The 27,845-nt window shown below is 39.1% G+C and overlaps 1 protein-coding gene across 6 annotated transcripts in view; it reads left to right on the forward strand.

The window, feature by feature from the left end:
- The window catches only part of LOC131039486 (uncharacterized), a 64,223-nt gene that overhangs the window by 21,413 nt on the left and 14,965 nt on the right, over window positions 1-27,845 (forward strand). For 5 of the 6 annotated variants that reach the window (XR_009104642.2, XR_009104640.2, XR_009104639.2 and 2 more), the window contains one exon: window positions 27,045-27,230. Coding sequence is in view for 1 of the 6 variants with exons in the window: in XM_057972268.2 (XP_057828251.1) it covers window positions 27,075-27,230 (156 nt within the window). In the remaining 5 variants the exon portion in view is untranslated. Of the gene's footprint in view, window positions 1-2,910; window positions 3,109-27,044; window positions 27,231-27,845 lie in introns of those variants that run through there. The other variant, XR_009104643.2, reaches the window with a different exon arrangement.

The raw sequence follows: 27,845 nt of genomic DNA on the forward strand, positions 1-27,845 counted from the left end.
TTCCATCACCTTTGATTCTAGTGAAACTATCAGGGCACCTGATGGTCCTTTATATATAGTTGCAAAAGTCAAGAATACACCTTGCCGTGGAGTGCTTATTGATCCTTCTTGTATGGTTAATGTCATTACTGAAGAATTTCTTTTTACTTTGCAATTGAATCAAGTGATCTATGACGAAACAAATGTGGTTGTGAAATTATTTGATGCATTTTCTTCTCCTGCAATTGGTTCTATTGCATTACCTATTGAGGTCCATAATAAATCCCTTGATGTGAACTTTGCTATTATTCCATCGTCTGAACAATTTCGTGTGAAGCTAGGCTATCCTTGGCTATCTTCCATGAAAGCTATTGCTTCTCCTATTCACAAGTGTTTGAAATTTCCCCATAATGGTGAAGTTGTTACTGTCAATCATAGTCTCTTTAAACCAGCTGAAAGAACTTCTAGCGTTCCTATTGATTACTTTTGGCCTAAACAATTCCAATCTCTTCCACCGCGAAGTGATCATCTTTTCAAATCTTATCAAAAGTGGAAAAAAGATATGATCCTATCTCTAAGTGAACCTAGAACACCCAAACTTGATATTCCTATCATTCTTGAGAAGGAAGTTCTTCCTTTGAAAGATAAAACTAATGTCTTTCGTCAAGAAGATTCCCAACCCATCCCTATGGATGTGACTATGTCTATGCCTAATAAACTTTCTAAAGGTAGACCTATACCTCCTCGTCATGATGGACTTGGTCTCCTTCCTAAACCAAATATTCTTCCTTTATATGGAGCAGTTCCTCCTCCTTCTTCTTATAGAGAGAAGGGACCTTCCTCTTCTCCTATTATCCAACCTAAGAGATCACAACCCAAACACCCAAGTGATAAGGATGAGAATATGCCTCCTCCTCAATCTTTTCAACTTCCTACTAAGACTAGACGAAATCGTTCTGCACGTGAACGCCGACGAAAGCGTCGTCTTAGAGCTCAGACAGCTGCTTCTCAAACTTTGCAATCCCCAAAAACACCTTCAGCTAGCATTATTCCATTTTCTCCTCAACCAGAAATTGAGCCAAAATTTCCTAAACATAGGATGCATGATGGTCTTGATCCTATGCGAGTTAAAGATCCTATTTTTATAAATCTTGATGATGATATAGATGAAAATGTTATTCATGATGAAAATGCAACTTCTTTTCATTCTGATAGTGAATATGAATATGTTGATGTTGATAACCATTTATCTAACGAATTTTCTAAAGCACTTATCCTAGCTCCTAGACAAGAACAACGTGGCTTGGAACATGAACATAGCCCTTGTTTGGATCTTGTGATAGCTCCATCTGCTGTGTTGGATGTTCCTCTTCTAGCGTGTTTCTTGCCTTCCCGAAATATTGATCAGCAAGATCGGGGGGTAGATGACGTGCTAGACTAGTTCATTAGCATAGCAGACTCTCTCCTCCTCTCTATTGTTACTTCTTCTATGTGTTATTCTCATTCTTCTATTCGTTGTCCTTAGTGTTGTCTACTTGAGGACGATGCAAAGCATTGAGATCTCTTTTGGTCTCTCTCATGTTGACTCAAAAGACACATGTGTTCCCTTCTTCTAGGTGACCTTCCTTGATTGGGGAATGAAGAACAATTCTGCATACATACATATGATATACATGAATTATCATACAGCATACTGACCCCAAGGAAAGCGAAGTCACCTTGTGCTTTGTGTTTTGTGTCTATTATCCTTGGGCTTATCTCACATTTGGGGGCTAAATCCTTGTGATAACGTGCTCCTTTCCTTCTCATTTCCTATATGTATCACTACCTTAAAGCAATCACCCCCGATAAGGCGTGTGCGATCGCTTTAACGTAGGGGGGCATACACCCCGTTCATATCTCTTCAACATACTTGAAAATTTCTTGACAAATTTAGCTTTGCCTTGAAAATTTTTGATATCTTTCTTGCATGACTCATAGTGAGGGAACCTTACTATTGACAGTCATGGTTCTCCCTCATGATCTTCCCTTTTACTTTGTCAATCGAAGCCGTAAGATCCTTAGTCCACTGGGGGCTTGGTATATCTTGCCTTCTTGACGTGGTGAAAGTCTTTCAATGTTGTTTCCTTGTACTTTACCGGAAGTATGGGCGTACGCTTATACTCTCGCTAAAGTGGGGGCTAAATGTAGCGTCCTAAAATTGCGACACTTGCAATTTCAACTACATTTGGGTCTTCACGATGGTGGCGCAACGTTGAACCTGAATGGAGACCCCGAAACCTGTTTACGACACCAAAAACTGCATTTTTCAGCACCCTGGCCTGATCCTCCTTGCACCCTGTTGTCCTGGGAGGGTGGACCATGGCGCCCAGCGCCCTGGTCCCCCAGGACCATGGCGCCCAGTGCCCTAGTCCCTGGCCTTATTTTGGGCCCGATCTCTTTTGGGCATCGGGTCTTTAAGTTTGCAAATTGGAAAATATTGTTTCTAGGTCGGCCTAAGGTCAGGAAAATCAGTCTATCAGCCCTAATTGACAAGTATATAAACTACATTTCCCCTCCCATTTGAGGAGGGAAGAAAGAGGAAGACATATGCAAGCAAGAGGCGGAAGCGATATTCAAACATTCAAACATTCAAGCATTCAAGCATTCCTTCAAGCAATTGAGCATTCTAAGTTTCCATTCAAGGCTAAGTGTTGCATTCAAGACAAGGATTCAACCATTGAAGAGGAGATCACTTACAACATACAAAATACAACATTCATTACACCTTCGCATGTAAGAATACAAACATTCTTACAACAAGGTATCAATACTTGTTTACATTACAAACATTTACATTTACAGCATTCTCATTTCTTGGTTAATTCCAAGGTTAATTCCAAAACCGGGGTTTGACCTAAAGGCAAACCCCTAATCCCTAACCCCCCAATCGTCCTCTCTTTTCTGTGTGTAGGTTGCAGGTACGCAGCTGTAATTGAAGATCTGGAATCCTTGTGCAGAGACAAACAGATCCCCCTTCGTTTCGCGGATTTTTCGGAGGACCGTGTGCACGCCGGGCGCCATCGTCCCCTCAACTTTCACCCGAATTTGCAGAACAACATCATCTCGACATTTTACTGCTAATTCCAGGTCCGCAGCTTCATCCCGTATCCCTATCTCTGTTTACAAGCGAATCTTTCTTACTTTACATGCATTCCTAATTCAATCTTTCTATCTACAATCTTTACAAAAGAGGGTATCCTTGATGTCTCAACCCTTGAAACTCATTTAGAATCCAGTCTTGCATTGTGTGGGATTGGATCTTGTGGGTTTCAACCCCTCTTTTGAATGTAAAGTCCCTCCTAAGTGAAAACCGTCAATCCTAGTGACCCCCTTTCTCCTTGGAGTGGGGGAGAACACCTAGGGTTCAATTTTCCGCTTTACAAATACTAATTTTTAAACTAAAAAAATAAAAAAATAAAAAAAAGTACAAAGTGTTGGAGTTATTGATTCAACTCTGCAAGCCCAACAATCACCTGCAAGCAAAACACCTATCACAAATGGAGATCAAGCAAGATAGGTTTTCTCAACAACCTGAGAATTGCATCGATGCACAAAAGATTATGATTAAAAAGAAAGAATGAATCCTTATAGAAAGGATAATGCAACCCTAGATCTAAACCCTAGAGGAAGATTAAATCAACTAGTGCCAAGTGCCCACATTGTAATGAATGAGACAACATAAGCTATTATTAGCCTACTCATAAAAAAAAAAACACTCCTAAGTTTAGCTTAAGTGAACAAAGTAATGTAATAGATGGAAAATTAGGGTTTCACAAGTTATGCTTTGTAAACTAGGAAATGACCCAACTTTCACATGCATTACATTAAAAGGAGGATGAACTCAATAGATTCAACCTCAATTCTATTAGGAAGAGGGTCGATTTCTGATTGGAGTCCTATTTCCTTTTTATTTGAGTTGAAAATGTAATTAAAAGGATGTGAATTGAATATCAAATCTAGGGTAAGGAGGTACATGCATGAACAAGCAACCTAGATTGAGTATATTAACTGATAGTGAAACAAGAACTTCACAACGTGCACTGAAATGGATAGAATTTGACCGTGCACTTGTGACTAAAATTTGATGCTGATCTGGCAGGAATCTTGAGGACCAGGGCAGCCCAGCAACTTGGTCCTGGGATAGGGGTGCCCTAGTGCCCTAGTCCCAGAAAATCAAGTCCAAATTTCGAGAATAGGTCTATACTGGTCTCTTGATGTTGTCTGAGGTCTTTCGACTCCATCGGGTACCTTGAGCTACACACGAGGAAAGAAAGGGGGTTGTGGATAGGGGTTTGGAATTAACCCTAATTGAAATAGAAATTGAACTTGAATTGAATTGGAAAAGCTTGCCTTTTGAGGGCAAGGCTAGATCTAAATTGAAATGCTTGAATGTAGATGATTATACCTTCAATAGGTGATGCAATGTTCTTAGGATAAGTCCTCCATGTGTTGATGCTATAACATAATAAATCACATAATATCCATCATGAAATCATAGATAAAACATAACATGAAGATGTCTTGATCCACTTTGCTGCTCCTTGAATTAGGTTTGCTCTTGAGGAAGAAGAATTGCTCTTGAATTGGATAATCATGTTAGCACAAGATTTGATAATGAAAATGAATTGAGAGGGATTCCTTATATAAGGATTTCATAATTAAAATCACCTTTAGGTCGACTTAGATTTGATATATTTTCGCATGGAGCTAGATTTGGATAGGGTAGGACCATCTTATTATCCTCTCGAAATTTGGGGAAAAAAGTGTGAGACCATGGTGGTAGGTCGCGCTAGTCCCAACAACGTTTTTTTGCCTTTCGAGGATTGCAAGATAACGGGGTTCTAATGCCGATTCTAGCTTGGTGCCTCAAACCATAATGTATAGATATGCAGAATATGCCTTGGAAGTTGAAATTGGGGTAGGATTAAGGATAAATCAGGATAAAATGATAAAGGGCACATCTAGAATTAAGGGCCCAAGTAAGAGTGATGATGTAATAAAGTGGAATAAGACCCATAATATTAATTAAAATTAATTAAGGTCCCATAATGCATAGAGGAAAGGGAAATCCTAAAATAGGTGCTAGGAGAGTGTGAAATTGGCCACAATAATAAAGGTGTACAATTTACGATGCTACAAGTAATAAGGGACGTAATTAGATAATTAATTAGGTGATATCCTAATTACTCTAACACCCCTCTTTAAGATTAACTTAGGGAGAAGCTAAAACATTAACTATGAATGCAAAGAATGCATGAATGAATGAAGTGGTCTTGACAACAAGGCTTGATCAAGCTCCCATATACAAATGAGTGCAATCTCTCATAATCATAGAAAAGGAGAAAACTTTTCTTCAAAAGAGAGAAAAAGAAGTAGAAAAGAGTACATGTGACTAAGAAGTAGAAAAGAGTACATGTGACTAAGAATGAAGGACTCAATATGTTGAATCGGTCACATAAGTACAATCAATACCCGTCACCCTCCAATAGGAGAGAAAGGAAGAGACATTGTATCCCTTAAGACGAATGTTGATGTTGATCCAAGAATGGAAAATGATGTTTGTCCCCTTAGGAAGAAACAAATCCAATGGCCAAGGTAGAAGCAACTCCATGAAAGATGGGAAGAATAATCTCATGACGTGTGCCATAGAAGACTACTCAATTGTCCACATGTTTGAATCAAAAGATGCCAAATCAAATGAAGCAAATCCAAACAATTGTCACAAATAGAGATCAAGCAAGATAGATTTGCTCAATAACTTGAGAATTGTATTGATGTACAAAAGATCTGATAAACTTATAAGGCACTGAGAGGGGGGGGGGTGAATCAGTGCAAGCAAAAACATTATAAATTTGATCACCAACTTTAACAACTAAAACTTGTCAAGCATATAAGAAATATCACCACATAAGCTAATGCCCAATAAAACAAATTCCACATAACACGAAATTATATGCGGAAAACCCAAAAGGGAAAAACCACGGTGGGAGTTGGTACCCACAAGATTCACTATCTGCAGAATAGAAATCTTGACCAGTTAAAGTCTTATAACTATACCCTGTTAGGAGCAATGACCTGTTAGGATCAACCTCGCAAGAGGATTTGAGACTTTGATTCAGAGCTACCCTATTAGGGGATTTACAGATTAAGGCTTGTTAGGACCTACTCGGTTAGGGGATTTCTGCTGCAAACTATTAGGAAAACAATAGTGAAAAGATCTTCAAGTAACACCTTCCGTGTTTGATAAGATCCGCTTCCAATCCTTAAAACTTCAAGAACACTTCATTACAAAACTTCCCTAAACACCACACAATCTAATTCACAATATTCGCTCATGAATTATCTCTTTACACACATACCGACTTTATACCTCATCACACTTTTTATAAACATTTACATTTAGTCGGCTACAACCTTGGAACAATTTCCTAGGTTCAATGAATCTAGACAAACTTACATCGCACACTTTACATATGTTGGCCATCGACATAACAAATTAAAACTTGTGTCGTTTTACCAATTTAAGTGACTATATCAGTACCGGTTAAGTGTTCTACCAGTTTGTCTGCTCTGTACATTAAATCTCGCTCATCCAGTTGAATCTGCCAATGCGGTTGAGAACATAGCTCCAAATACCTGTCACCAACATCATTGTAAAACCGCATCATCCAACTCTTCATGAATCGCCTATACCGGTTGTCAGAATGCAACTTTGTCTCAATTTACCGGTTGAGATCCTAATTACTAGTTCTCTGTAAAACTGTCATCTGTACTGGTTATACCTTACCGGTTGGCTTCTAAGACTTAGATGACTACAAAAACATTGTTGCCATCAATGACAACACAAAACTTAGTCATCAAACATGAATCTCAATCTCTTCATCACATTCACCAATCAATCATATACCGGTTTAGTCAAATGCCCAACAAGATCATGATTATAATGAAAGAATGAATACTGATAGAAATGAAAATGCAACCCTAGAGGAAGATTAAATCAACTATTGCCAAGTGTCCACATCATAATGAATGAGACAACATAGGCTATTATTAGCCTAATCTGATAAAAGAAAAAAAAACCTAAGTTTAGCTTAAGTGAATAAAGTAATAAGGGATCTAATTAATAATTAATTAGGTGATCAAATTACTCTAACACAAAGGTATCATTCAATTTCTTTTTCGTTGATATTGGACCACTAAGCCTCATCAAGCACCCTTTCTCTCATCTTCTTTCCTTCTTTTGGTTTTGATTGAGCCCATTTCATCCACTCTCCACAAAGCACCATGGGTTTTAGAGCATCTTGCACCTCCAACATTTTTTCTAGCAAAACTAGCATATCTAGTCTCAATGGGTTTGAGGAAATCTTTCTTGCAATAATATTGGACTAATACAAGTGACGTGTGGTGGTTGTATACAAACATTTATACGTCTTTAGCTTTGACCACCATTATATTCACCCAATCCATTTTTCCAATGTTTTTGAAGGTATTGTTCAAATTATGTACAACATGAAGTTCAAAAAATGTGTTTGTAAGCATTTTTAACCATTGAACTAGCTAACTTACAAACATGAGCTCAATTTGTCACAATTTACACAACATTACAAGGCCCAACCTCCTCTATGGCATCCCCCAAAAGGCCAAACTAGCAATTGGCATCCTTATGCTTCCCAAAACAATCAATGTCTTTGTTGTGACCTTTTTCACACATCACCCCATTGAGAATGGGGACCCTCTCCTTTCCTACTTTCTAAGGTTTTTGTTAGTGTCTCGTGGCCTTCCGCTTCAATTTTGCTCAGTTCTATCAAGTTTTGAATGGTTTGAATCTTACGGATTGAAAGTTAGTTTTTGCAAGCCAAGTGATAACAGAGTCTAGACACCGTCAAAGTGCCTAGAAAGGCCAAAGGACAAAGAACGCAATTGATTTGAATGAATTCAGACAACTTTCTATTTTTGGAAAGTTTGTTTTTTTGCTTTTTCCTATTTTTTAGGAATTTTTGTTTTTGGCATTTTTAGCTCGATCCCCGAGATGGCTATTTTTAGAAAGTTTTCCCTATTTTTTAGGGATGTCTGCTTTTTGCTTTTTCGGAGTGGGGACCTAGGGTTTGACTGGTACCACTGCTTGCATTGATCGCAATCGAATTTTTTAAAGTTTTGACCAAAAAAGATAAAGTTCCTACTTTTTAGGGGTCATGGCACTTCGAATGGGTTACCTAAGTATGGATTTCAAATATCATGTTAATCTGGCTAAAATTGAAGAAGTTATCAAATTTTGAAGTTTTCCAAGTATTTCTCTAAGTCTGGCTAATCGTGTTTGGTGTTGAATGTCATGTCAGGAAACAAGGAAAGTCCACCCTACTTTTCAAATCATGGTCCAAAGAAGTGAAAAAGTCTGCCTTACTTTGCAATCAGCAGTGCCTAAGTATCTCAAAGTCCGCCTTCCAAAGTGCACATGTTTGGAAAAAGTCCGCCCAAGGTGCAAGTGCAATGGTACCTCAAGCTTCACAAAGTCCACCCTACTCTTGATAGCATTGGAGCATGTTTGGTAAAGTACGCCCAAGATGAAGTATAAGTGTCATGGGCAAAAGCATAATCATGTTCCTCTTGAAGTCCGCCCTAAGGTGAGATAAGAAGCAAGTAAATGGTGCATAAGTCTAACCAAGTCCGCCTTGAGGGAGATTTGAAGACCAAGTGCATAAGGCAAGGAAAGTCTGCCTAGGACTAGTTTGCATTGATGAATGAAAGGCATGAAGTCCGCCTTCCTAATTGAGAAGATAACAAGTAAAGTCCGCCCTACAACTAATGGAAGTAACACTCCAAAGTCCGCCCTCATGGTGTGTGCCAAGGGTATCAAGTATTTCCAAGTCCGCCCTCATGGTGTGTGCCAAGGGTATCAAGTATTTCCAAGTCCGCCCTCACCTTGGTGCACAACCTTAGTGAAGTCCGCCCCATGGTGGAGAAACTCATAAGTCCGCCATGTGAAAGAAGAAGAAGGGGAGAAGCAATTTAGGTCTGCCCAAGGGTATGAAGATGGTGCCTAAGTCAAGTGAAGTCCGCCCTTGATCAACATGAATGGTGCCCAAGTTAGACAAAGTCCGCCCTGCTACAAGTAAAGCTCATAATGATCAATGAAGTCCGCCTTCCTCTGCTTGGGAAGAGAATCAACAAAGTCTGCCCTATCTATGATGGAGGATGAAGCAAGTCAAACAAAGTCGGCCCTGGCTTTGGTAAAAGTTGAAACAAACTCTCCAAAGTCTGCCCCGCTTGTGATTGAGGTCAAAACAAGTCAAACATTTGCAGACCAAGTTTGAAAATTAGAATATTCTGAGTGATGTCAGCAAGATCTTGGAGAATTCGAACTTAGAATTGAAAATAGAAAGTTTCTTGTGAGATGAATCTTGCAGATTGAGTCGATTTTGAGACTAGAATTCAAAATAGAAAGTTGCATTTGGAAGAATTCGAACTCAAGGATGATGACTATGCAACTATAAATGAAAATAGAAACTTTCTTCGAAAGCGGATAAGACTGAAATGAGAATGGAAACAGATAATCGCGTGTTTCTAATTACAAATCCCAACTCTAAATACAAATAGGCCATTCTTATTTTCATTTCAACACACAAGAAAGTTCGAACTTCTAAGTGTTAAGAGCAGGTTGAAGAAGTTATCTTGCAGGTTTGAGGACATTTTCAGAAGCTTTTTGCAGGTTCGACAAAGTTCAGAGTGTTGGCACGTATTTCCAACCTTCTCCTTCAACATCACATGCAGATTTCGAAGAAATCAGATTGATAGGAAGCAAATTTATCTAATTTTCTGAGTTTTTCGATCTGATTCTGAGTTCTTTCTATCTGTTTCTCTCATTCTTCTCAGTTGGTTGGAGGTGAAATTTCATTTTTGTTGGCAAATTCTAACATCTTCCATCTTTCGAAACAAGTTTGAGTGAAGTTTTCTAATCAAAATCTGATTTTAATCTTTGAAGTGTGAGATTTTCACAAATTTTTCAGAATATTTGAGTGTGGAAAACCCAAGTTTATGACTAAGTGTGAGAATAAAGTGAAAACTACAAGCTACTTAGTCACCAAAACTCCAAATTTTAATCAAAATCTTGATTCTAACCGGAAGGTTACCCGGCCAAATATTGATTACCCACTAGCTGAGGGAGATAGGATAGTGGGGAGATCTGGTCCTCCTCATTGAAGGGAGCTCCACAGGGTAGAGTGAACGCGACTCAGTTGTCTATTTGCATATTTTGGAGACTTTACGGTCAAAATGAAGTTCCAAGTAGACAAGGATGCTCCTCTTGAATCAAGGATGAACTCTTAATGGAAGAATGTTAGTGATACCAACCTCGGACATATCAATCTGAGGGAGTTCAAGAAGAGGATGTTCGGTTTGGACAGCCTTGTGCCTACTGTGACCGCACGTAAGATGATGATGAGTGGCATCGTGCATGCTGTTGGCTTTCTCCCTACTATAAGTGCATAGAGTTGGTAGTTGAGTGTGCTAGGCACTATAACCCTGTCAGTAGAGATGTTATAGCACCAAACGGAAGAGTGTTGGCCAATATCAGTGATGTAGCCATAAGGGAAGCCTTTAGAATTCCGGAATACCACAATGTTGCGTATGTGACCAAGGATGAGGCCACTCAAATGTATCAAGACCACATGGAGGAGTACGAGGCCATCATCAATCATTCATGGCTAGACAAACCAAGAAAGGGTGCCTCTAAGTTGTCAAAGAAGAACTTGGTGAGGGCATATTTCAAAGAGGATATTGGAGACATGATTGTCCCATTGAACCGAATAATGGGTAATCCCCAAGGCGCTCCATTTGAGCCTTGGATGTATTACTTCATAAAAGAGATAGTGAATGGAGTCAAGATGATTGACTGGGCTTAGATGATAAGCAACGACTTGGACAACCAGATAAGAAATCTGGAGGGGGATAAAATCTTCTACATGAGTTCATATTTGTTCTATTCCCTTGCTAGAACTTATAGATACAGAGGCCTCACCTGCTGAGGAGAGGTGGGAAACAAGGAGAATCAGTTAAATGTTAATGATTGTTACCCCCAACTGCATATGGAAGAAAAATTACATTTCAAGAGGGTGAGTGATGCATTTTTTATGCATATCACACGAACACTGCAAGGTGGATTACATCAGAGACTCTCTCAAGAATCTATGGACCTCATAAGCAGATTTGGCTATTGGTATATCCAATACCCAAGATTCACCTATATCCGAATTCAGGGATTTTCGGGATCACCCTACAAACTCCCAATTTATTCCACCAATCGAGTTGTGCTGTTGGAAGTTGTGAGGCAACTGGAGAGCTTCATGACAGTTCAGAGAGAAGCAAAAGAAGGCAGGAACATCTTCTCTCACTATTGGAAATGGATTAGAGACATGTCCATCATCACAAGCTACTGCCACTATTGAAAAAGAGCTGGCATGGGACCACTTCTATCAATACAAGGCAAGAAGGAACTTTGATCCATTCCATAAGATGAAGAAAGTAGAAGGAATTGTATTTGAACACAGAACTGATTTGAAGGATTATTGGGCTGATGCAGCTGATAGTTTCGAAATCAGAAGGAGATTTTGGTCAAGAATTCCCCTAAGTATGGTTAGAGCAACAAAAGTATTCAGGGTCGTTGATCAAATAGAAGACAATCTTGAACTTGAACAATTGGTTTTCGAGAAGATAAGAAATGAGCCACTTGCCTTGATTGATTGGGCAGACGGGGAAAGGTCAGATTTGGCTGACCTCATGAGAACGGTAATTGAATACTCTAGATGGTGGACATCTAAGAGAATAAAGGAGCTGAAGTCAAGAGGTGTTTCTCTTATGATCTCATGGGAGTGGATGACTCTATGTCTCCCAACCATGGTATTTCTTCAGGTAATGCTCTAAATCCAGAAAGTGTTGGGTCTCGGAAGAGAAAAGAACCTGCTAGAAGTTTTGGAAAGGCCAAGGGAAAGAAAATTGTTGGAGATACAAGTAGGAGACGTGAATCAAATGAAGGTCATTCAACCTTGAGTGCCGCATCTGTTGTGCCTGACATGAATACAATTGAAGAAGATGAGATGGACACAGATATAGGGGATAATGAAGTAAGACTGCCTTCTCCTTCGGTTGAAGAGATAATGAGAGAGGCTGTCCAAAATCCAACCAAGGAACTAGTTTTTACTAGAGCTACAAAGGTGAAGAACCTGAGCCTTTAGAGGTTTTTCTTGATGGTATAGTTACTGGGCCTGGAGAAATAGATGGTGGATTTGATAAAGATAAGATGGAGCAATCAACCATTCCAGATTGGCTGAGGGAAAGAATGAAGGCTAAGGCTCCTAAGGAAGCTCTTTTAGAGGAGAACACAACAACATTCCTGGCTATGGTGAGTAAACCGGTTGAAATAAGATAGCCAAAACTAGCCAAAAGATTCTCTCTAATTCAAAGAGATAGCGTAGGATTCAGATCAATGCAGGTAGCTGTACCCAAAGAAGGCAAAACTCGGGATAACATTACTCCCGAGGATTATAAAATCACCACTATGAATTTGGGTAAGCCTACTCAGACCCAAGAGATCCAAGATTTTGATGATTCTTGCAACACTCTCAAAGCAAGACTGGCCAAGGAAAAAGAAAAAGAAAGAAGGTTGAAGATGAAAATGAACAATGGAAGAGATATGTTCAACATTTGACAAGACCTATAGATCGGGAGGAGGTACTTGTTACCCCACCCTTACCTCTTCCGCAAGAGTCATTAAAAGATTATGAAGACATGAAGACAACTTTCAAAGAAGTAAAAGAATGGATTATAGATGCCTCAGAACGTGCTGACATACTCGTTGAGAACCTGATAGCAGCACATGACTCTACATCTTCCTTATTTAGCAGAATTCGAGACATGGTTGAAGCTTGGGAAGATATTGAGGATATTTGGAGGAGGATTATTCCACATCTAAAGGAAATCATGTAAACAAGAAAGTCATCCAGCCCGGTGACCTATACGATTTCAGTTCTTGGTACTTTGCCTTGGTTACAAGGGTCGAATCTTTGAGAAAATCCGAGACCAAGTGTTTAGAAATTGAAAAGACCATCAGAGATATTCAAGACAAGGTCTTCTTTGTGGCAGCTGAGATTTTGCAACAGGATGAGATGCAAGAGAAGCATCTACGTGCAGAGAATTTAAGGGCCAAAGTTCAAGGAAGGGCCAATTCTCAGGGAAGATCTCTCCAAAGTTGCGAGCTTCATGCGCATAGATGAAGATTTCTTGATGCAAGCAATTGGCTAGGAAGACACTCTCGCCACTTGTTCTGATGACTTGGATATGGTCGACTTCCAAACTAGCAACTTGCCAAGTGTCACCATAGAGGAGGTTCGGCTCATTGTGTCTAGATACATTGAATCTGTAAAAAAGGAAACTGGACACTCACCTCCGTGATAATAGCAGTTGTGCCACGTGTCACTCTTTTGCTTGTTCTAACTGTTAGAATTTGGGGAAACCCTAATTAGGGTTTTGTAGCTTTCAATCTAGGCCCTTGATCATTGTTTGATCTCAGTCGTTCATTGTTTTCTGGAAAACTATATAAGGCTACCTCCTCTCATTTGGAGAGTGAAGTTTTTGATATATTGTTGCGTGAAGGTCATTTTTCAAATAATACATTGCATGTGCGCTTTCTCTTAAGGCTTTGTAATCTCTGTTATTTGAGTGATTAGCATGGTTTCAATTTCCTCAACACATTAGTTAGAAGTTAATTTAATTTGCTTTCAAAGTTGTTAGAGTTGAATGAAGGATTTGATAAGTATTAATTAACGGTGTATCTCCGCTCATACTTTTGGTGAATGGATGATTTCCATTTCACTGTGCAAAGTTAGTCTGAGCCTATCCCCTGTGTATGCCAAAACTTCGATCATAAGCACAACCCATTGAAGATTGTGTTGTTCACCAAAACTGGTTAACCCAAGTACACCTACAATTGATCTATGAAATAGCCAATTTCAACCTATGAAAACTTCAGGGCTTGGACAACATTTCAAGGATATGAATCCTTCTACTCTTCAGGCTCTGCAAAACCTAGGTGGGTGTACCTTTGATGCATTGAATTAAACCCATTACACACTTATGACAGCATCAACAGAAACAAATAGATCTCACCAGGGCTCAACAATAAGTAGGTTACTGCAGATGGGCTAGATCCACACATACAACTCAACTATGTTTGAGCATGAGATAGATGGAACAAACTAAAACTACAAACAAAAAGTAAAAGGATATTGATTTTAAAACTCTTTGAGAATCCCCAGAATCTGCAAGACCAGTGCCTTATCCAAGGGCATGGAGTCATACATCAAACTATAAATGAGAACCTCTATTGCAAATCCATCTTCATATTGAAATATCCCTGCATTAGTGCCTCACAAAAATGCAGTACTCAGCTCACTCACAAAATCATCAAATCTTGAAACTATATCCCATTATCTATGATTGATTACAGAGTTTAAATTTGAAGAATGCCTGCAAACAATCACCACAATCTCCTTGAGATTGACAAACTCCAGCCTCTTAAAGAATTTAATTTGTAACAAAGAAAATATACATTCAAAGACAATTTTGTGTGAATTTATGCATGCTTTACATACATATAAATCTGCAACAAAAAACACCTACTGCAAGAAAATAAGACTCCATTACTTGAAAGAAGACATTACACTACAAACTTGGAAGTACTCAAAATTGGAAACACAGAAATCTGGAGCCTTTCTCCAAAAATTCTGGAACCCTTACAAATGAAAAGAAATGAGAATAAGAAGAAGAGGGAAAAGACCAGATTTCATCAGAAACTGCCAAGTACCCTCTTTCCCCAATTGAAAAATATTCTTTCTTCCTTCCCGTGGAAATTGCTCTCAAAATATCGGAGATATGTTGAAACAAACTGCATGAATGGATTCCTCGTCCCGAGAGCTTTCCAACGGTATATGATACTTGCCACTTCGGGTAAAAAATACCCTCTGAGCGAATTAATCTTGAATAGCAGGCCATCATTTAAATTTTCCAATTTTACTGTATAGCTTGGACTATATCAATTAACTTTAATTTATCTCCATTTTGCAACCTGCGTCCTGCCACGTGGCGTCATGTGATTTGCCAGCAGGGTCCACTATTCGCCACTTGGGACGACACCTCACCTATCCACCACGCAGACCTCCACCTATCCGCCACTTGTTGGCCATGTCATCGCCACCTCAGCGGGACTCGCTAGCTCACATCGCCACCTCAGCTAGACTCGCCAGCTCACATCGCCACCGGACCTACCACATCATCAGTCGCTACCATAGTTTAAAAACTCGTGGACTCGCCAAGGACTAGTGAGGCGAGTCCTGGCGAGTCCATTTGAAAGATTCGCGAGTCTTTTGCACGGACTCGCGAGTCTTTCAGATGGACTCGTGCGACCCAGAAAAACCATCAGGCAAGCTTTAAAAATGAGTTTTTTTTCGTTTTTTTTGCCTTCATTTGGCGTAACTCCCCCCCTTTTTGATTTTTTTGGGGGTTAAGGGGTAACCCTAATTGGACTAATATAGGGGGAAACTGCGCTGATGGAAGTAGGGAAAATTTAACCTCTGAGTCTGATTAGGCTCCATATAACAACATAATTAGCATTGAAGAAATCTTGGTATTATACATTTTAGAGTTGAAAGTTTGAAACTATGAGTATGAATGATGAAATTTCAAATATTGCGCGTTTGTTGATCATATGACATGTGTAATGTTTCAATTATGGCTCTTATGTTCTCTAAATGCATTAATTTCTTTATGTTTTTTTGTAAAACTACGGTTTTTTTTTTGCCAAGTCTTTCGCGAGTCAGAGTCCGAGTCCAAATTTTTGGTTTGCCGAGTTCGTGGCGAGTCCAAGTTTTTGAACTTTGGTCGCTACTCCACGATGGTTAACCAGCGAGCACCTTCACTTCGCGGAGTAGCGCCAACTGTCGATCATCTCTGAACTTGTACGATCTTTACCATGCCTATTTCCGCATGTGCTTTTTCGCTATGGTTAATCTTTGTGCATCTTTGCCTTGCGAAGCAGCGACCACCGTCGATCTACGATGAACTTGCTCACTTGTTAAGTTGTCCTTCCTCTGCAAAATTCGCCTACCTCGAGAACCGTGCACACGTGGGGTCCATCTGGTCACCAGCTAGCCTCCTCGCCTCAAGATTCGTGCACGCGTGCATGGGGTACACTGGGCCGCCAAGCATCCACTTGCCAAAAGCCTTCAAGCTTTAGACATTATTGATAGGTGTGTCTTTGCTTTTAAACACCTAGATGTTCCCACGCCTAGCCAATGTGGGATATATGCTTCTGCCTGGAAGTGCATTTTCTGAGCTTTTTCTGAATGTCTTCATTTGCTTCAAACCTTCTGTTGCCTCCTTTGAAACACCACAAGGGAAGAATACTAGTTTTACACCTGTGAATGCATTTATTTCAAACTTCAGTGGCCTCCAAACACCACTTCTAACTCACGGCAGGGAGATGCTGGCAAAAGTCGTGGAATTTGGCTTACACCAGCCAATACATTTGGTGGAAGGTTTCTGGCATTTACCCCTGCCAAAGGAAACTTGCATTAGCTTTGCTTGAAAGATTCTAATTGCCTTTTCATCGTTGCCCCCAGGAGGAAAATGCTTTCAAAGCCTGGCAATTGCTATTTACTTGAAAGTTTTATGAAGCCTTTTCAACCACGCCATATGGGAGGATTTTGGTTTCAACCTGCCAATGCATTTGCAGAATTTTCTTGGCTCCCACCAAACACTGCGCAGAAGAGGAAGATGACTGCAGATTGCATTTTGTTTTAAGAGTTTATGTTTGCCTCTCCTCCAGCCAGCACGCCACACTTCATACCATGAATTTGGTTGAAAAATTCTTTATCCTTTTCGAAAACACTACCCTCCACGCAGCCCCTTGCATTTGCCTGGAGGTTTCTATGGTTTTACCAGCCAATGCGCTGGCCCAGTCAATTACATTGCTTTGTTTCTATGGGCTGCTATCACCTCATGTGCCACGCAGGAGGGGAGGTATTTGCAAGTTTTACTTATGCCAAATACATTTGCAGGACTTCAACACAACTTTCAACCACGCAAGGGAGGACATGGGCATTAAAGTTGCCATGTTGCACTTGCTGAAAGTCTACAAAACCTGCTCCATTTCCATCCTGGCGTAGAGGGAGGATTGGCAAATTACAACATGCCAAAAGCATTTGCTGCTGTTTGAGGCTTCTTGGCACCTGCTGCGTGGGAGGAGGGTACTGGTTCTAAACCAGCCAATTGCATTTACTTTGGAGTGTCTCGATGGCCTTTCAACCACCACGTATGGCAGGCAAGGAGAATGTTGGTATTAGCTTGGAAGTTTATGAGCCTTTTACTTGCCATTGCCCACAGTCAAAGACCACACAGGAGCTCACGGCAGGGAGAGGACTGGCTTTGCACCTTCCATTGCATTCTGCTGAAACTTCATTGAATGCCCCTCCATTTTCTACTGGCACGTGAAGGGAAGATTGGGCATTAAGCCTGACAAATGCACTTGTTGGAAGTTTCTAAATCTTCCATTTTCCACATTTCATTTGCTTTTAAAACTTCATTTATTCCCTGTTGAATTTGGTTTAACGCCTGCCAATTGCAATTTGTTTGAAGTTGCTTTTAATGCCTTTCTCTGTTGCCAAAGCACAAAAAAATACATTATATAGGCCAAATCCTTGTTTGGAAGTTTCCATGTTTAGACATGCTTTTCACTTTTTGCACTTGATGACACGCATCAAGAATTTTAAATCTTCACTCAAACCAAGTTGCCAATGGAACTCGAGCTGACATTGGTATACATTGCCATGAAATAAGAACATTTCGCCATAAAATTAATGCATGGGTATGCGCCAGGTTGGGCCTTGTTGACGTGTATTTTGTACACTATCAAACACAGAATAAAATACCCAAGGCTACCTTATCCTCTCTTGAGTAAAGTCTCCGAATGCTGAAGATGTCGCGAAAAGGTTCAATCGGGATGACTTCAAGGTTCTTTGCTGTAGGATCTCTACGTGTGGATAAGCTCTCTGTGGTATGATGTGATTTGCTAGAATCACAAGGGGACTTACACTTGATGACTGAACTTCTGATTTGCTTTGAATATTGCTGGAACACAGGCTTTTACTAGCTTTGATTTGAAAAAAGGAAAAAAGATGAGGGCGAGGAAAGGATCTAATCCTAATACTAAGAATGTAAGAGCAATGAATGATCTTTGATGGAATTCTAACTAAGTCTTGTTTTGACATCCCAGGACCATCTCCACAAGGTTAGTGCGATCTTCAAAGGAAAGCTTTATGATGTTCAAATCATCACTACAGGCATAGACACCATCAGGCTGATGCATATCAATGAAGAAGCGACAATTGAAGTTAAGCTTAAGCTGAATGATTCCAGTTGACTACACAAGGCAAGTCTGCAATCAACAAACTGCTAGTAGTATGGATATACGAATTTCACCATCAATCAAACACATTTCTTCCACTCATCTAATAACACGAAATCAAATATGAGAAGTATAGAGACCATGCAAATTGTCGAATCGACCCATAAATTTCACCATTTCTTCAATGAAGTTACAAGTCTCTTACAACAACATCTTGGCAACAATCTTTGCCTTCTCTCTCTACTCTACTCTAATTGCTATTCTATCAACTGGCTAATCACCTTCTAACTACTCTCTATTCACTAACTCCTTTCTAACTCTCTAACTTACTGCCTTTACAAAATGAAGAGTCGGGGCTTATATAGTGCCCTTAATACAATTCGATGGCTGAGATCAATTTGAGATCAATGGCCAAGATTCAACAATGAAAACCCTAATTAGGGTTTGTTACAACCATTACATAACATTTAATGCTCGACCAATGAAATAATTGTATTTCTTGGACACATGTCCTCTCTGGAAAAATCGACCAATGGATAGCCGGGGTAGGTACATCGGAGTTTGTGCCATCTCCCATGAGTTAGGTACATTGAATCTGGACATGCTGAGGTGGACCACACTGATTGGAGAAATGATGACTAGGATGCCAACTTGTCAGACACTTGGTTGATACTCAATGTGGTAATGTTGAGAAGTTAGCTTTAATTAACTCTTCTGGAATTATCTGCTTCTTCAACGAACCCTTTGCTCTGACTTCTTGTGTCCATGATTTGCAGGATGATGATGTACCTCGCCTTGGAATACTGGACTGGAAGAGGTCGCCCTTATCCTGATGATGCTGGATCGAAGAAGGTCGTCCTTGTCGATGCTAGATTGGAGGAGGTTGCCCTTATCCTTGCTTGATCTTCTTGGAGGAGACCGTCCTTGATCTGGCTTGATTTTCCAACTCCGGGATCTCCATTTGATGCCTACACAAAATATTAAAGTTAGTCTTTTGAGCATCAAACCTCAAAGCATGAAATTTAAGACCTTTCAAAGGTAAAACTTAAGATATTAATTTGAAAAAAGTCATGATAAATCAAGAACTATACATTTTCAAATTAATAATGAATGGAATTTGGATCTTCAAGGCTTAGACTTTACAAAATTGCAATGGGATCATAATAAGTCTTGAATGAGATCTTCAAAAAAGTAATTCTTCATACCTTCCCTTGAGTATTAAACTCTAAGAAATGATGCAAAAATAGATGAATTTCGCTAGGCAAAGTGTAGATCATAGCCTCCTCTTGGATGAATCACGCCTCCTCTAGCTTCAAAAGAATTTCACCTTCCACTAGCTTCTTCAAAATCTGGAAATTCGCCTTCAAATGCCTTCAAAAAAATCTGGAAATTATCCTCCAATCTAGCAAGAAATTCGCCTCTCCAATAGCCTTCAAAATGAATTTCGCCCTCCTTAGTCTCCACACTTTCGCACTTTAGAAGGGATGAATGAATGATTTGAACTTGAAACAATGCCCCCCTATTATATAGAGCGCTCACCTTCTTTCCTCCAAGGCCGACTTGGCAAAAGGGATAAAAAAATAAATAAAAACTCTTTAAAAAGGTGGCCGACTTGCCTATAAAGGCAAAATAATGCCTTTGAGCGCTCACTTTGTATTTTTAATTTTAAAAATTAATTTTAGTGCCTCCAAGGTGGATTTTTTAATTATTTCAAGGCTTAAAATTAATTTATTAAATGCAAAATGCTTTTAAATTAATGCAAATTTTAATTTAATTTTTCCAAATATTTCGAATTTAGCATTTTGTCATCTAATGCAATTTGGAGGATATCAACGCTCAAATATGGTGAAAATAAAAAAATGCTACCAACTTCGCCCTGGACCCTTGGAGAGGGACAAGAGCGAATTTGCAAATTGTCATCAAAATTTGTAATCCTTGCATCTCAATTCCACTTCAAGGCATTTTAAACATCATTTCAAACTTGCGCCTTGGCTTAGATTTGTCCAAACTTGGAGAGAAGTGCTGGATATTAGGTTTTTCGCCCTGGGCCTTCAGTGAGGGACAGGAGCGATTTTGTAATTTCAAGTTTATCCACCCTTTGTTAGCCCTCCAAATTATCTTCAATGGTCAAAATACGCCTTCTTCCATTCATTTCAATCACAAAACTTGCCTTGTCTTTGCAAGAAAATTGTACTTTTAGAAAATCGCTCTGGACCTTCAGTGAGGGACAGGGGCGAAATTATCTTTGTTGCCCAAAATTCAACAATTTTCAAACTTTCAAACTTTCAAACGCATCCAGTAACGTCCAATCTTCTCTCCGGGAAACTCTGCACAAAACAAGTTAGCGAAATTTAGCGAGAAATAAACTTGAACAACATTTCCGCCCTGGACCCTTGGAGAGGGACAGGAGCGAAATTTACAATCTAGGCTAAATTGCTTAATCCTTTAGTTTCAAATCATTTCATAGGGCAAGGTAAGATCATTCTCAAGGCCAGGAACAAGGTTTCAAGCTGAAACAAGGTGGCAAATGAAGTTTATAATGAATTTTGCTCTGGACCCTCAGCAAGGGTCAGGAGCGAAATTTCTAATCTTGGAAAAAATTCATCATTTTCAAAGTTTCCAATCAATCTCAAAGTCCAAACAAAATGCTTTGCAAATCAAAATTTGGTCAAATAAGGCCAAGAATGAGTCCTAGGTTGATTTTCGCCCTGGACCCTCAGGAAGGGTCAGGAGCAAGATTCGCTTTGGACCTCTTGAGAGGGTCAGGAGCGAAATTCGCTCTGGATCCTTAGCAAGGGACAGGAGCGAAATTTGACTTTTTGAACTCTCCGACAGGATAATTTTATGGAATATAACATTTAAGTATAAGAAAGTATATTCTATTATTCCCCTATCTTTATTAGTTGAGTGCCCCCTACTATTCTAAGGTTATCCCTCCCTATAGAATGGTAGGGCATTTCATTCAGATGAGTTTGTAGGGCAATTAATCAATCTAGTTGGGTGGAAACATTGTGTAGGGTGGTAGGCCCCTACTATTCTAATGGGCGAATCGATTCTATACGTAACATGCCCACAATATGAACTATGATGGGGGGGCCATCATAGTTGTTATTGGGCGGGCTATTCTGTCAATATAATAATAATAGGGCTCCCACCCAACCCCCTACTAACAACTCTATTTAAGGGGGGTAAGGGGGGGGCTTCCCACATACTTTAAGTTATATTCCATATATACTTTCAGGATGTTTGAGAGTGGTTTCAGACCTCCAGGAGTTATATTGCAAAATCTAGTTTTTGGAGGTCTTTCAGTTTCCAGACTTAGTCAAATTTTAGGATCAGGACATTCCAGACTTAGCCAATTTTCAGGATCAGGACTTTCAGACTTAGCCAAAATTTCAGGATCAGGACATCACCCAAGCAGGACCTGCTATCCATGTGATCCCCTTGGCGACACTCAAAATGCAAAGGCTAACGGACAAAACCCTAAAAGACCTAGAAAACAAACCCTAAAAAGCAAAAAAGCAAGGGTCCCCATTTGCAATGGGGCGATGTGTGAAATGGTCACAATAGGCCCCAAAGTGGGTCCGACTAAAAAAGTTTTCGTTTTCATGCAACTGACCTTCGAAATGCCTCAGGAACCTTAAACATACCTCTGGGATTGATCGACATAGTTTTTTGATCATTAAACGGAGTTTTGCAACTTTCAGGCACCTGCACCACATTTTCGCATTTAATCCCAAAGACATATTTGTCAAACTGGTCAAAACACCTTTCTGGACTTCGCAAACTGACAGGCGTGTACTCTAATATACAAACATGAACTCTGCCAATCGGTTTCTCAAGACGAATCCCGAGTGAAGAAATATTAATGGTCAAAGGTGACCAACTGACTCTGTCAGCACTATGAACTTGATAAAACCAATGCGCAGGGAACTCAAAGTGCCTTTCTTAAAAATATCAAACGATCTCCGTAGACCCCCAAAACTGGGGCATAATTACCTTGAAGTACAGAGAAGACCTTGAAATGCTTAGTTCGACTGGGAAGCTGATAGGATGCAAATAGTGCGCTCTTGAAAATAGCCACTTTAACTGATGTAGCAATGAAAATGTAGAAAACTGAATAAAGTGGCTCAAGAAACCCTTTTGGCAAACTGATCAAACGGATTCATAAAGACCCGAAACTTGGCATGGACGCACACTTATATGCATACAATTCAATGCACTTTGAATTTTAGCATGACGATCAACTGGTCAAAAGATATAGGACCTTGAAGTAGGCTACTTAATAAAATCTGCATTTGCACCTAACATGCACTTTCAGCTCACCCCTTGAAATGGGTACCTAATAAACTAATCCAAACTGAAATCTGAAAGTTGCAAAACACTTCATAGGCCAAATGAAAGGTATAGGACACATTTCAAAGCTTTACCTCTTGAAGATTAACTGGCTCCATTTTACATGCCCTCAAAGTAGGCCTATCTGAATGAGATTAGGTGGTCAATTGAAAGTGCAGATGCAAAATTTCGAAATGGGCCTCAAAACTTGACTCAAATTTAATGAGTCCCAACAGATTGCACCCACTTTGTGTAGTTGTTCTTAGTGTGGCGAAGCAAAGTGTGGTTTCCCGAGAACACCTAGTTAATACCGTCTCCAAAATTCGTAGGTTTAGATCAGCTTTCTCAACCCTATCCCCTTTTTGAAAGCCTAAATCTCGGAAAATCCAAAAAAAAAAGAGAGAGCCGGAAATTGACAAATTTATTTAAGTCCAGAAGCTTGAAAGACATTTGTAAACGTAAGTCCCCCTTGAGATTTTCAGCATACACTATCCCACTAAAGTCGCTTGTTCGCACACATAGACCTTGGAATCGCCATATGATAAGTGGTGATTTTTCAGGAGAGGATACAATACCTTTGGGTATCTTATTCTAATGTTCGGTATATGATAAAACGTACACCAATAGTCTCTAAGAAAGTATGAACCTACAAAAAATGTAACAACATTTATTGAGTAGTTGTCGAGCATCAATCTATCCATCCATGACTATGGAACAGCCAATCCTATCCCATGTTTCTCCCATCTATTCCATCAATATGTTTGCCTTTGAATATTGTTTTTTGAGGGAGGAACACAATTTCTGTTGCCCAAGGGCTACATAAGAGGCTCCAATTATAGGAGACCTTGTCACATGAAATAGGATGGCATGGGCATTGAATCATCAGCCTAGTCATGTTGTTGTAAATTCATCAACCCCACCATTGTATTTTTTTCCACTTACAATAAAAGTGGCCTTCCTCTTCCATCTTTGATATATTGGAAATTTGGAATACCATCCAATATATGGCAATGGTGTGGATGCATGTCAATTAGAAGTAGTTTTTACCTCACTCTCTCCAACCAACTTTACTATTTCAACCTACTCTTACAATATTATATTTGCTCCCAACCCCATGTCTACTCTTACCTAACAAATGATGCCCAACCTACTATAACTCCCATATAAAATGGTTTTGCAAATGTGAGTCGTGATACAACTAATGCTTGTTGCCTTTACATTTTATCCATTTTATTGTTCAAAATGTTGGGCAAATTGCAGCAGAGGCTTTTGGAGTTGAAAGATTTTGAATAGAGGATGAAGGGTATGCAAAATGGTTGTTGGTGTCCAATAGCACTTGTGATTGGGTTTTTAGCAAATAGGGTCTCCCAACACTCCCTTTAAATTTGCTTGGGTTTTTAGCAAATAGGGTCTCCTAACACTCCCTTTAAATTTGCTTGGGTTTATCTCTTCGCTATCCATCGCATTCTCCTCACCATTGCACATTTTTATTGTCAAATCTGGAATATCAAAGAAATGTTTTTCTGTCATAGTTTTAGAACTTTAGTTTTGTGTGTGAGAAAAATTCGAAAAAAAATATAAATAAACTCCCTTAGTTTTATAGAAAGAAAAAGTTACTAATTATTACATGTTATATAGCATACAAGTGTCAAGGTCAAGCATACTTTAGTGCCCACCTTACTGGTTGAAAAATTTAGGCCCTTCCTTGAACTCGTCCTCTTCTAAAACTAAGACATTGTTTGATTTTTGCTGAAATTAGAATGAGAACGCCTTCATCAAGCTACTTAAGTAACATTGTAACAATGAATGCCTTAAAATTCAAACTGCTAAGTTGATAGCATCATAGTAGAGAAGAGTCATAGAGAAACCCAAACTTGATGGCCACAAAGTGCAAATAGAATGAAAATAGTGAATATAATAAACACCAAAAGGATTTAGGGTTGGATAAGGGGTGTGGGAAGGCTTTGGGACCCCAACACCCCCTTGAAAATTATTTTTTCCTTTAATCACGTAATCTTTTTTGTTTAAAATGTGGCAAAAGGTATTTTTCTATTAGGGACACCTACACATCCCTCCCCACTTATCCTTGGGATGCCTAGATGTCCTTTATTGTTGCAGGAAGATTCGTGGTGCTTTGTGTACATTTCCCCATTAAAAAAATTATTTGTGGATAGCCAAGAGACATCCCCTGGCATCTTGCTGTTCCAAAAATTTGGTGGAATGGGGACTCTATTTTTCAGGTTGGGGATGCATTCCTTTGAACATAGGAGAAAACTCTCTTGGGAAAAAAGTAGTCTCAAAATTACTTTCAACATATTAATCTCAATAATAGGATTACTATACAACACAAAGTACCAATACTCTCAACAAGAGATATAGGAAATATCTTCAACTTTGTCTTCTATAGTCAACTCAACAACTTAACCTTCCTTTGAACTTGCTATATAATAAAATCTCCTTGTCCATAATATTTCTAATCCATGAGCAATTATTTATAGGCACATCACTATAGGAAACAACTAAGTGACATTACAAAGTAATGGGCATAAAAACATGGACCTACCAATTGGTTTGACAAAGGCTTGAAATCAAAATCCTTTGTTTTTAGTTGTCACCACAAACCTCCACACTAGGGGGTTGTTGGTGCTCTAATCCCACTAGCTAGGGCATTTCCCTAAGCACTAATATTGTGGACAATTGTACATCCGTTTGGGGTGTAAAATAGTTAAAATGTACAAAACATACTCCACAATCTCCCCCTAGTTCTATACATTGCATAAGGGGGGCTCAATAAACAAACTTAAGTTAATAGGTAGGGTAGAAATGCCATAGCCAATGTGCACCATCTATACTTCTCTATGTTCGCGGGTTTCATCAATGAATTTGCAACGTTCATTAAAGTGACCACCTTCTCGACTAAAATGTTCTTGTCCTCCATCATGACCTAACAAAATGATGTTGGACACCAACATGCTTTATCCTTGTGAGAAACATAGGATTCTTCTCCAAATTGATTGCATTTTGACTATCACAATTAATCCTCACTACATCCTATATTAGGCCAACATTTGAACATAATCTTTGGAGCCACACTATCTTTTTACTAGTGATTATTTGTCATGCCTTTAGCTTCTGTAGTCTAGAGAGAAACAATAACTTGCCTCTTGCTCATCGAACTAACAACTCTGCCAAATAGGTTAAACACATAACCACTAGTGGATATTATTCTGTGCCATTGCCACCAGCCTAGTCCACGTCAACAAAATCTTGAATATCCAACTTTTAGCCCATATCAAGTTCTCCCTCATCTAGTGGATATTATTCTGTGCCATTGCCACCAGCCTAGTCCACATCAACAAAACCTTGAATATCCAACTTTTAGCCCATATCAAGTTCTCCCTCATAGCAAATAGAATAATACTATTGAGTGCCACGAAGATATTTGAGGACTCTCTTAATACAGTGTAGTGCTCATTTCCTACTACTCGGGTGATATTTGGTCTTGTATAGACCATTGCATATATATGTCTTCCAACATCACTAGAATATGAAATACGACTCATGTCCTCTATCTCATCATGTATTTAGACATTGTTCCACAAACAATTTTGTACCCATAGGAATAGGAACAGGAACACTCATTGGCTTACAATCATGCATCTTGAAATGTTGCAACATAGAGTTAGCATTTTTTTTTTACCCAACCAAAGTTTCCTATTAATCTATAGCCAACATAAACTTAGCAATTCCTAGAACCTTCATTTCAAAGTGTAGTCCGAGTCCAAAATCAGCTTCCTAATGGTTTTGAAATTGTTTTTTAATGATTATATTTTTTGTTTTTCCTTTGTTTGTAATTTCTAAGAGATGCAGCTTGAATTGTGTCAACCCTGTCCAATACATCTACTGAAATTCAGATAGTGCGTGGTCCATATGCATGTTATGTTGACTCTGGATATGTGTTCAATATAGCAAACATATTTTGGGGAGAAGGTGGTAGGGTATCAAGTTACAGAGAAAACTTACCATGCTTGTAATGATCTCTTGATGTTAATTGGTCAAGTAATCTAACTTATTCAAATTTCAGTTTACACTTTTTTAGTTGTGCTATTGGCTTTTTTCATATTATATCAGAACATGTGTGAGCAAAATATCTGGATTGTTTATGTCAGCATTTTGTTGAAGAAGGTTTTTATTGTGAGCTTATGCATTCTCTGTCATCTTGTCTGAGAGTGTGCAGGGTATCTAGAGGAGTATCTAGAGGAAAACGATGTCACGACCTGTGGCATTAGTGTTTATATTATTGATACTGATAATGACATCTCAATTTGAATGGAAACAACAGCTTGTGAATGAGTCAGAGCCAATTACAGCACTTTCTAAACATCAACAGATTTTAAATAAGCAGGAACTTATCAAGGAGCAGGTAAATTCACTCCTTGAGTAAAAAATCCTCTTCTTGTTATTTTATATTAGATAGTGCAATTTCGTATTACATCTTACACCAATATGATCTATTCTGTAAATGGTGCATTTATTGGCTATTTGTAGGCTAATATTCAGATCACAGATTTGGTTATTCAAACTTCCAGGTTAAATGATTGTTTGCTTATCATTGTACTTTCCCTCCTTTCTAAATCACATGCATGCCCAGTCCCTCTCCACATGAAGAAAATTAAGCTATACTTTTCCTCATCTGGGGCTGAAAGCTTGAATTCTCTAGATGCTATGGAATCTGCAATGGATATCCTTTTTCAATGGTGTGTGTGTTGTGGCATATTATTTTGAAATTTGAAAATGTGCTGAGGGCATAAATTCCTATATTCCTCATCCTTTATAACTGGAGTATCATTTGGCTGGGACATGGGTCAGGCACTTTCCAGATGGCCTTGTTAGTGATAGACTACTTTAAATGGAATGTTTTCATAGTCCACCTGATGTTTCTAGCCAATGGCCCCCAGATCTAAAAGCCAATTTGGGAGCCATTTTTCAATGCAAGAGGTATGCATATTCAAGTGTAGTTGAGAATATCAGGTTTAAG

This window comes from Cryptomeria japonica, chromosome 9, assembly GCF_030272615.1.
Source record: "Cryptomeria japonica chromosome 9, Sugi_1.0, whole genome shotgun sequence".
Taxonomy (NCBI): Eukaryota; Viridiplantae; Streptophyta; class Pinopsida; order Cupressales; family Cupressaceae; genus Cryptomeria; species Cryptomeria japonica.